Genomic DNA, 11665 nt, shown 5'->3' with positions numbered 1-11665 from the left:
AGAAAAGGAACCGGGGGCGAATGGCTTTTATCATCCCCTTTACAACATTTCCTTTCGGTAAGAGATTTATTTTCAAAACCACCTGCTTGCTAACTTCCAGGCACCCTGACCTTGGATTTCCCCAATCCACCATGATGACATCGTGTTCGACCAAGATAAAGCCTGCAGAATGGAAACGTCAAATCTCTACCGATGAAAGCAGTGATCAAAAACTTAAAAGGGAGAGAAATAAGAGGGATACGGGGGGGCGGGGGGGGGGTCGTGTAAAACGCGGAAACGCGCAGAGGCTAAAACGCAAAGGTCGGTGGACCAAACGGAAGCGGCTTCATTTTTTGGCTGGGAAGATGCAGCTCGCCGCTTGAAGTGGAGGCCACGTGACACAATCCTGGCTGACGCCACGAAAGATGCGGGACACAACAGCATCAAACAACAACAACGACGACGACGACGACGACGAAATGAACCAATAGAAGAGAACTCCGCTTCCCCGGAACGGTACACAAGCTCAGCGTTTCCCAACCTTAGGAACTTGAAGATGCGTGGACTTCAACTCCCAGCTGGCTGGGGAATTCTGGGAATTCTGGGAGTTGAAGTCCACGCATCTTCAAGTTCCTAAGGTTGGGAAACGCTGCACAAGCGCATCTCCCAACCGTCCCTCGCTCTGCCTCCCTTGCCGGGGCGGCGGGGAGGGGGGCGCGTCTACCTCCCCCCACCCCTAAAATCCTGCCCTTCGCTTAACGAGCGATCTCCGTCTTCCTCGCCGCTAGTCTAGCTGCTTTGGTGTTTTAACAGGGGTCTTCCAACTCGGCCCTTTTATGACTCAGGGACTTCAACTCCCAGAATGCCTCAGCCAGCGGGGTCTTCCAACTCGGCCCTTTTATGACTCATGGACTTCAACTCCCAGAATTCCTCAGCCAGCGGGGTCTTCCAACTCGGCCCTTTTATGACTCAGGGACTTCAACTCCCAGAATGCCTCAGCCAGCGGGGTCTTCCAACTCGGCCCTTTTATGACTCAGGGACTTCAACTCCCAGAATGCCTCAGCCAGCGGGGTCTTCCAACTCGGCCCTTTTATGACTCAGGGACTTCAACTCCCAGAATGCCTCAGCCAGCGGGGTCTTCCAACTCGGCCCTTTTATGACTCATGGACTTCAACTCCCAGAATGCCTCAGCCAGGCATGCCTGGCTGAGGAATTCTGGGAGTTGAAGTCCCTGAGTCATAAAAGGGCCGAGTTGGAAGACCCCTGGTGTTTAAATTTCCCACGGACTCGCTCTCGGGTTTGTAAGGCAGATTGAAAGCCATGACATCACCTCCCTCCCTCCCTCCTCCGGGCGAAGCCGTAAAGACGAGAGGTAGCCGCCAGGAAAAAAAGCACCGCCGCTGCCGGTGATGGTGGTGCTGAGGTTGCAGAGCTCGCCAAGGACCCCCCTCGGCCGAGCCTTCGCTGCCGCCGCTCTCTCCCTTTCCTCTTCCTCTTCCTCTTCCTCTGTCGGACTCCCGGCTCGCCCCTGCCGTCAGCGCCTGGACGCCGCCCGGGTTCTCCCTCATGCAGACGGCCCTGGCGTCCATCGGCGGGCAAACGGGAGCTAGCAACGCCCGCGTCGCGCAGCATGCCCTGCTGGGGGGTTGGCTTCGCCTCATCCAGGTCGTGCGTGGTGGACCTAAGCCGAAATCAGAGCCTTTGGTGCGCGGGTTCCGACGATCGCTTTCCCCTTTATGGGGAAATCGTTGCTTTCCCACTGCAGGATTACGGCGGGATCATGACAGGGCTGGGATCTGATTCGTGGTGGAAGAAAAGCCTTTATTTGACTGGGGGGGCCCTGCTCGCCGCTGCCGCCTATCTCTTCCACGAACTCCTGGCTATTAGGTGAGCGAGAGACCCGGGGGTTTGGAAGGAAGTCGTAGATGCCGATAACACAGCGGGAAGGACACAGCAGGATTGTGTTTTTTTTTTTGCATTAGAGCGAGGTTTCTTTGAGGTGGGCCGGGAAGGGGAGGGCAGGGATATTAGCCGACCCGGATAGGATACAGGTAATCGGGTTTTAAGAATGCAGGCCTTAATTTAAGTGGAGGTTCTGTTCTGTACTCCAAAATCTACTTTGGATGTCAGCGTTGTGTGCAGGGCCTCTGAACATAGGCAGAGTGTTTTTCTAGTGATGGGCAAATGCATTCTGGGATTGAATGGCAAACTGATTTGCAGACTGCCACAATCTCTTGAGCTATTACCCTCATCAAACTGAGAATGCCCATTTACTTTGATTAGAAGGAAGATTTCTTATATAGCCTGCATATTTTTCAAGGGTAAAAGAAATCCTATCACCATAAAACATTAGGAGTCAACGTTCAGTTATGAACTAGTTTAGAGGACCAGTTTTGGTGATGGAGTTCTGAATACTTTGTACACAAAATGAAATATTCCAGTCAACCAGCACTTCGGAAGGACACGTCTTTGCAGCTTTCTCTGACAATAATGAACATGTTTTTTAGTTCCTCAGTCGAGGCAACGCCTATTGTATTCCTTAATGTCTCCCATGCAACATAGTATTCAGGCCTAAACCTGTTTAGCTGCCATATTGGTTAGAATATGGAAACACGTCAACTACAAGGTTTCCCACAATCTTCACTGATTTAACAGAAACACCACAACAACAGTTGAACAGAACTATGGCAATCTGATTTATGCAGACTTTCATACTAAGCAAGTAATATTTATGTCGAATTGTATTCAGTAAATAAGAGATATGTGATGATATTTAACAATAGCTGTTTCTAGTTTCTTTAAAATAGAGTGAGCTGCGTGATATCTGAATTTGATAAATGAATGAATAGAATGGGGAAAAAAGTGGGATGGTGGTGGAAATAGAAGACGAAAGTTCATAGTTTTTCAGCTGTTGTACGCGGCTTTGCAAATTTTGGGATAATCAGACTTTCCTCATTTTAAAGACCACCAAATATGCTAGTCTACACACCCACTCATCAAAAGTCAGCACTGTACTGGGGAAGCCTGTTTTCTCTTTGTTTGTGTGAGAATTGCTAACCTTAATAGGGAAACTGTTTAAAACTCGATTGTGACCTGCCTCTTTCTCCAAGGGTTTAGCATCCCTCTTGAAAAAAGGAAGAAATTCTGGACAATGTTGAAACCTTTCTTCCTATGTTGTGATTGTTTTATGGGTGCTGATAAAAGTTTGTTATTGTGGGTTTTGCCACTCTCAACTCTGGATCAACCAGTATGAATAATTGCAACTTTTAAAATACATTGCAAAAGCGGAGACCAGGAGCTCAGCCACATAATTACTTTATATCCAGTATCAGTTCAGTTATTGATCACAAATCACAATGTTTTAAAATTCAGATTTCTCTTGATAATAGTTTTCACTAACTAAGGTAGTTCCCCCCCCCCACACCCATAAGTTGCAAATGTTGGAGATGATACCTCATTGGAAAAAAAAATCAACTTTTTTTCAGACCAAGAGTCATATTTGAGTTTGGAGTGACCTGCTCGGAATCAGATTCCAAAAATAGGCAGGGCCAGGGCAAATAGATGCAGCCAGACAAAAATTAAATTTTCTTTAATTAAACTTGCGTTTATTTCAGTAAAATTAATGGTGACTTCCTATGTTTTTAATACTTTTGTCTTTCAATCCCATTAAAATTGACAACTTTTTGGAAACTTTTGGAGAGGCACTGAAAGACTATCCATCAAAGTCTGCAGGGAGGATGAAGCTACAGTAGTAAAAGGAAACTGCCTGTTTTCTGTCACAATTCAGACTTTATTGTGACCCAGTGTTTTGCTAAAAGCAATATAAAAATTTAAAAATACAACATAAAGTGAAGAAAAAATAGAAATAATTGTATGATCAATATGATGAGGTCATGGCAACTTTTACAAACGGTAAAATCATATTTGGCCACATTCAGTGAAATTGAGTCAGTGAACAGCAGCTATGCATGGAATAGATCCGAATGACTTCAAAATGTAGAAAAGGAAGTTTTAAAATATAGCCGTGCAACAAAATATTTTTCATATTTTCAAATTCTCTACCAGGCCACAGTCTTAATATACATGATTTGCCCTCTTAATTTCCCTTCAAGAACAAATTTCCATCTGATTATATTAAAAAAAAAATGCTAGAGTTAATGTCCTTCTGAATTTGGAGATAGTTATTTATACATCTTGCGGGACCAACTATTGCACTGTGCTGAAAAACACATCTCTAGAGACAGCTGACAGATTTAATTGCCCTTCTGTGCCCATAACATGTAAAACGCTTGGCACTGTTTACTTGTAGCCCAAATGGCACACCTTTCCTTTGAGCACCACAACATCTCATGCATGCACAAAAGGGTTGGAGTTGTGGCACAATGCCACAATGTCACTTTCGTCATTTTAACGGAAGCAGCACTAATTCATATCTCTTCAGAAGAAAGTGCCTCTAAGTTCAAGGCAGCATAGTACCAGATAAGTAGATACATGACTTGTGGATTTGTAGGGTGCTTCGAGAAAGAGGATTCCTAGAATTACCAAAGCCTAGCTCTTCCATCTTTTGATCTTCCAAGGTTTAAAGAATTGATAGTTTTAAACTCATGGTAAATCTGAGGATCAGTTTATTTGGAGCTGATTAGAGATATATTTGTTTTGTTTTGTTTATATTGTACTTGTCCCGCATTTTCCCCTTTTCAATTTTATTTTCACAATGAACTCTGTGCGGTAGGGTAGACTGGTAGATAATAATTGCCCTAAAAGGAATTAAAGAGGATTATATAGCTGAGCAGGGGTTCAAAGCTGGGTCTATCCAGATCTAATCTATATTAGTATTGCTTCACATAGTACATTCCGAATAATATATTTGTGGTTGTTTTGATGTTAAAAGTTGGCCAATCAGGTCTTGAATGCGCAACAATGATACATTGCAAAGTAAGATTAGTGACTATAACAACTGCATAACTACTAAATTACCTCCCCAGTATGATAGAAGGAAGTTGATATTAATTTAATGAGGTTAATGCCTAAATGTGAATTGCTTTATATTCTCTTGATCTTGTTATAAAATTATCTTAATACAATGTCAAAACTTTCACAAATTGTTAGTGGAGACATTGAAGCATAAATTTTTACATATTTGATTAATTAATTGTTTTACAATAACTAAATTACAAACGTAAAAGATTATAAAGATTGTTTTAAATCAGATTACCGTATTTTCCAGCGTATAAGACGACTAGGCGTATAAGACGACCCCCCAACTTTTGAGATGATTTTCAAGATTTTTTGTCTTATACGCCGGAAAATCAGTGAGCCCGGGAAGGCACGCCCTCCCCTCTCACTGTGGAGGAAGCAGGGCAGGCTAGCATCTGGCGGGAGCCGGCAGGGCAGTCCTGCGCACGCGCGCACTCCCCGGCTCCTAAGGAGTCCTCGGGGAGCCATGGCAGATGCCTCACGCTCTTCCCTCTTGAGGCAGCATCGGTGGAGCCGTCCGGCGTCGGGCGGGAGCCGGCAGGGCAGTCCTGCGCACGTGCGCGCTCCCCGGCTGTTAAGGAGCGCTGAATTAATTATGAATATAATTAAAAGATCTCCATAAGGCATAATAGTTTTATTATTGCTGCTCACTAGCATTCACCTATTCAGAGTTCTATAGATAAATGGGGACAGTTGCAGAAAGAATTCATGAGTTCCGTGACCATTAGTTATGTTGGGTGGGAATACTGGGAATCCCATTATTTCAGGACAGCTCTATATCAGAGAAAGTTGCTATTTGAGAACCATGGCCTCAAATCTGGTGCCACAATCTACAGGTAAACATATTGATTAATGGGAGTGGGATGATCCTGGAGCCTGTTCTGACAGATTAATTCTGCTAGGTAAAAGAGTCATTATTCTGATAAGTTGGATAAAGCAGCTATCTGTTACATCTAAAAGCTTTGTCCATCTATGCAAAATAAAGACAAATCAGGGTCGCAGTACAGATAACACTAAATGAGTTATCAGCTATTATGGATTATTGATGGGAATCCCACACCCTGGGTTGTGCTTTTTCATAGCATTAGTCTTCTGCTGTGGGAATTCTGTTATTTTATTATATAGTTCTAACTGAAGAAGGGAATTGGATTGTTGGATTGGAGTGACATTTAAGCCCCAATAAATAAATAAAAATAGATAAATAATTATAATTGGCTAACTCAAAGTAGTGAAAACATGTCTTTATGCTATATTTTCCACAAGTTTGTAGAGTTAGTAAGATGGATTGATCCTGAGATATGATTTGTATTGGCCTGAGTCATCATAAAAGCATATTCTTGTAACAACAATCAGTCAGTGTTTCAAAATGTCATTAGCTACAGCGTGTGTTTGAAAGTAGAAACATAGCAATAAAGCCACTGACGTAGTCACTTACAGTTTAGATACGAATACTGCAAGAGCCCTCATGAATTGCCTATCCAACATGAGCAGCACAGATAAGAACACAAAAGCCTTTTTTGCTTCTTGCCAGAATCCACCAACCAGATGGAGAACCTGGTGGAGGGTTGTGTTCACTGGATCCCAGTTTCTAAACAGAGAGAGACTGTGTACTCAGCCTCAATTAATATTCTGTTGCAAAGCAGGGCTCAGAAGCCTGTGGATCACAAGGTGTCCCAAGAATTTTCAAGCTTGCATTGCCAACATTTGATGCCATATTTTCTCCTCTCTTTATTGTTATTAACAAATGAAGCCATAAGATAGGTTCATTAAACCTCTGTAGGGTTGTCAGACATGTTTACTGAACAAGCCCCTACTCATCCCTCCCCAAAGTGCAAAATAAAAATAAAAATCTAGCTCTCAGAGGCTCTTTGAGCCATTAAATAAAAGCACTTGACCAGGTGAAAGAAAGATGGGAATGTTATAAGAGATGGACTCTACAAAGCATCAAGATTGCCCCATAAAATATGAGTCTTATAATTTTTCCCAATAGCTTGCAGCAAGGAAATAGTCCCACAGGAGTATCTAGAACAGGCCATTTTTGTTTTGTCTGCCTCAGAGAAAGTTGAAGAATCTACAAGTTGGAATGACAAAACATGTAAGATGAGAGATGGGTGAATAGGAAAGAAACCCAATGATTGCTTTCCTTCACTTTCACTAGTCTTGTCCTCTTTGTGGCTTTTTTAAATAATTTATATTTGAGCCTAAAAGCCCATGTCTGCTCTCAAGTCTGTTCGTATTGATGTAATGTTTATTTTCTGGAATTGAAGCTAAATTTTGGTCCAGTCTCCTGGAAGTTGGCTGGAACATATCCACGTCAAATTCTGAAACTGAGATAATGCATTATTAGCCTATTCTGCTGGAAGAAGATTTTCCCTAAGTGCTGAGAGGAGGGAGGCAAAGGGACTCAAGAATTAAGGCATGTAATGACAAGGATGCTGTGGTTGAAATGCAGAATCATGCGTATGGATGTTTGTAAATAATGCTACTGATTGTAATGATGAAGTGTTCATATACGATGTCAAGTCATGATAGATTTTGCCTTTTTCTAGTTGGGCAAGGATTTAAACTGAAGACTAGGATAATTAAGCAATCCTGAGGCTTTTGCATGGTTATTTTGCATTATTTGGGCACAAATAAAAAGGGCCATCATTTGTCCATTGAATTTCAATAGCCCTTAGGCCAGGGGTCTTCAAACTTGGCCCTTTTATGATTGTGGACTTCAACTCCCAGAATTCCTCAACCAGGCACGCTGGCTGAGGAATTCTGGGAGTTGAGGTCCACAAGTCATAAAAGGCCCAAGTTTGAAGACCCCTACCTTAAGCCATGGATTGTGCATCCTTGTACTAAGTCAAAAGAGAAGCAGGTAGCCCTTGACCTACAGCTATTTGTTTAGCAACCATTCAAAGTTATAATGGTACTAAAAAAAGTGACTTTACCACCAATCTTTGCACTTAATGACCAGCACAGCATTCCCATGGTCATGCAATCAAAATTCAGCTGCTTAGCAACCGGAAATTTTAACCACAATTGCAGTGTCCCAGGGTCACGTGATCACCATTTGCCGCCACCTCAGCTGGGCTCCCAAGAAACAAAGTCAATGGAAGAGGACGGATTTGCTTAACCACTGTGGCAAAAAGATCATAACATTGGGTTGACTTATTTAACAACTGCCTTGCGTAGCAATGGAAATTCTGGTCCTAACTTCTGCCGTAAGTTAAGGACTTTTTGTATGTCATCGCATAGTGTGTGAATCCAACAATAACATCAAAGGCAGTACTGGCAGTAGGGGAACAAAGGTCTATAATTCTCATTGAAATGATCTTCTAGTTCAGCGTTTCCCAACCTTAGGAACTTTTAGATGCGTGGACTTCAACTCCCAGAATTCCCCAGCCAGCTATGCTGGCTGGGGAATTCTGGGAGCTGAAGTCCACGCATCTTCAAGTTCCTAAGGTTGGGAAACGCTGTTCTAGTTCATGAAGACATCTGTCTTGGTATCACACCAAGTGAAACAATGTACAGTATTCTAATGACTTATGCAGGGTGATGTCTCTATTTATCCATAGTTCAACTTATTTCTGCCTCTTTTATCCGGGAATATATGCAGCATAATAATTATACTGTGCTTTTTGTTTGTACTTTTATTTTTAAAGTTATTAAAGCTGCTTGCTTTAACTTGTCTTTATTATCTAGTGGCATGGGCTTTGGGGGCAAAGGACAGAACAGAAATAAAATGAATAGTAAGAATAAATAATTATTTTATATCTGGCTAATTAAATCATCTACAGTACAACAGTAAAACTAAACAGTTAATGATACTAATTATAGATCAATCTGCTGATTTCTGTGTTGTGAAGTCCAAATAACAAATTTGCCCCCAGCAAGATTGCAGCCCTAGTTAAAATTTATTTTGAAACCATTTCCCACTAACTTGAAAGAATTGGATTAGTTATGGTACAGTGCTAATTCCGTTGACTAAAATCATGAAAGCACATAAAGTGAATTCATCTAATACCACAAGGTTGAATGGCTTATTTGAAAGAAATAAAGTAGAAATAAAACCCCATTTAAAATTAGGCTGAGTAGTTTAGGATTAGAGTTGCAAATTGCTTTGTCCACTACGAGTATTGGTGGAGCCTTGGTGGAGCCTTGGTGGAGCAGTGGGCTAATGCCTCCTTAAGTAACACCAGCTGCCTGCAATTAGTGCAGGTTCGAGTCCCACCAGGCTCAAGGTTGACTCAGCCTTCCATCCGTCCGAGGTAGGTAAAATGAGGACCCAGATTGTTGGGGGCAATAAGCTGACTTTGTAATAATGCCGCTTGGGGGGGGGGCGAAAGCCCTAATAAGCAGGCATATACATAGAATGAAGGCTACTGCTAAGCTTGTAAGCCGTCCTGAGTCTTCGGAGAAGGGTGTGATATAAATGGAATTAAAAAAAAAGTATGTATTCTTTTCAGTTAACTTTAATATTCATATGCTTTTAAATTACTATAGCCTGATGTTTGCTATGTGATACCAACTAAATGGAATCAAGACTTGAACCTACAACGTAAGCCATACCTAGAGAACATTGTTATTATATGTGATGTTATTGTAATCATAATGCACATCATCATCATATACTATATATTTCAATGAAACGTGGAAAGGCTTGTAGCTATTTCCAGTACAAATTCAGTTTGGCTTGTTGGCTTACTTTGCTATTGCTAAGTGCCTCTTAGAAACTTCAGAAATGATGAATAACAATGCCAATAATAAGACAAGACAGAGTTCCTATCTGAGCAACTAGCTGCATTGTAGTTTGGGTGTGTTCTGTACTTTGATCCTCTCCAAGATGTGATGTCTTCTGCTTTGTCAACCTTCTTGATTATTTTTTGTCTAGGAAAGAACAAGAAGTCGATTCAAAAGATGCCATCATCCTACATCAGTTCTCAAGGCCAAATAATGGCATTCCCAGTTTATCTCCCTTCTGCTTGAAAATGGAGACTTACTTGAGGATGGCTGATTTGCCTTACCAGGTAACTTGGTGCTTCTTGAACTTTAGACCAGAATTATTGGGCTTCCCTAAATAGATGTAATTTAATGTTCTTTTTGGTTCTAAAGATATAATCAGGAGCAGCCCATCTGAAGTGTGAGGGTATCGAAACTAGCAAAGATTGAAGATGGAGGATTGTGGTGCAAGCTCCATTCCCTTTTTTTGACTGTCCATGTGACATTACAGAGGGACAAAAAGAGTGGGAATTCCATCCCAACTCTTTGTTTGCTAACTTTGACATCCTCATCCAACAGCTGCTGCATATGGTAGAAAATTACATTATTTGTATCTTATAATTATATAAATGAAATAAAATTAAACATGAACTATCATATGGAAATATCTGCGTATTATGTACACTTTTCAGGGTTCCTGTTTTATTATGGCAGGATCTAATCTAGGTCAGTCACCCGGACCAAAGGTTTTGTCTTCTGAGTTTCAGATTCATGCTGGAGCCCATCTTCAGGGAACTTCTCTCTAGCCCTAATTCTAGAGAGAAGTATATATCTGTCTTTGCCCAAAAATAAGACTGGGTCTTTTTTATTTTATTTTATTATTTTATTTTATTTTATTATTTTATTTTATTTTATTTTATTTTATTTTATTTATTTTATTTTATTTTATTTTATTTTATTTTATTTTATTTTATTTTATTTTATTTTATTTTATTTTATTTTATTTTATTTTATTTTATTTTATTTTATTATTTTATTTTATTTTATTTTATTTTATTATTTTATTTTATTTTATTTTATTTTATTTTATTTTATTTTATTTATTTTATTTTATTATTTTATTATTTATTTTATTTTATTTTATTTATCTATCTATTGATCAATCAATCATTCAAAAGAGGCACCAGGTCTTATTTTTGGGTAGGTCTTACCTCATCTCTGGTACTAATAGCCCCACCCAGCCAGTCCACTTCTTCTGGGGCCAAAGTTCTGCAGCTGCATTCGGACCTGCATTTTGCAGTCAGGCCTTTCCAGAAGGCCTAAGCAACCGAGTACCTAGCTATAGATTGAATCCATAGCTTGGTGCTCGGCTGCTGAGGTCTTGCAGAACCAAGCGATAGATTGAATCCATAGCTTGGTTCTTGGTTGCACAGGCCTTCCCGAAAGCCCTGTGACTGTAAAATGCAGGCCTGGATGCAGAAGAGCACTCAGAAGAAGTGGGCTGGCGAGGAGAGGCCTGGCTGTAAGGTAAGTGGATGCGGGGTGGGTGGGGCAGCTCCACACCCTCACCCCCACCCTAGCTTGATTTTAGGTGTGTGCCTTGCCCCAAAACTAGGGCTTATTTTTGGGATAGGGCTTTCATTAGGCCTACCTCAAAAATCAAGCTAGGGCTTATTGTTGGAGTAGGTCTTACTTTCGGGAAAACACGGTATGTATGTACCTTAACTCCAGAGAGAAGTTCCCTGAGGATGGGTTCCAGCACAAGTCCAAAGCTTGGAAGACAAAGCCTCTGTTCCTGGTTAACCGACCCAGATTGGATCCTGCAACATTATCCTGGGACACGTATATTCACCTTCACTCGTGTATTATTATTACTATTTGTCGTAATAGTAGTAGCAATAGTAATAACAGTGGCAGTGATACAATTTACCAATTCTCTGGCGAGATCTTATTTCTTAAAAAGTCCTTGATGGTTTATTCCCTCTCTCTTCAGAGCAACTGC

At 41.1% G+C, this 11665-nt stretch overlaps 1 protein-coding gene across 3 annotated transcripts in view; it reads left to right on the top strand.

Moving 5' to 3' along the window:
- Positions 1-1734: 1734 nt before the first annotated feature.
- Positions 1735-11665, top strand: part of FAXC (failed axon connections homolog, metaxin like GST domain containing) — a 29472-nt gene continuing 19541 nt past the window's right edge. For 2 of the 3 annotated variants that reach the window (XR_014490678.1, XM_083348382.1), the window contains exons 1-2: positions 1735-1866; positions 9836-9971. Coding sequence is in view for 2 of the 3 variants with exons in the window: in XM_083348382.1 (XP_083204508.1) it covers positions 1760-1866; positions 9836-9971 (243 nt within the window). In the remaining variant the exon portion in view is untranslated. Of the gene's footprint in view, positions 1867-8629; positions 8694-9835; positions 9972-11665 lie in introns of those variants that run through there. The other variant, XM_083348383.1, reaches the window with a different exon arrangement.

The sequence above is a fragment of the Vipera ursinii genome (assembly GCF_947247035.1).
Source record: "Vipera ursinii genome assembly, chromosome: 1".
Lineage (NCBI taxonomy): Eukaryota > Metazoa > Chordata > Lepidosauria > Squamata > Viperidae > Vipera > Vipera ursinii.
The sequence above is the reverse complement of the archived record's forward strand: the minus strand, read 5'-3'. Positions and strand labels throughout refer to the sequence as shown.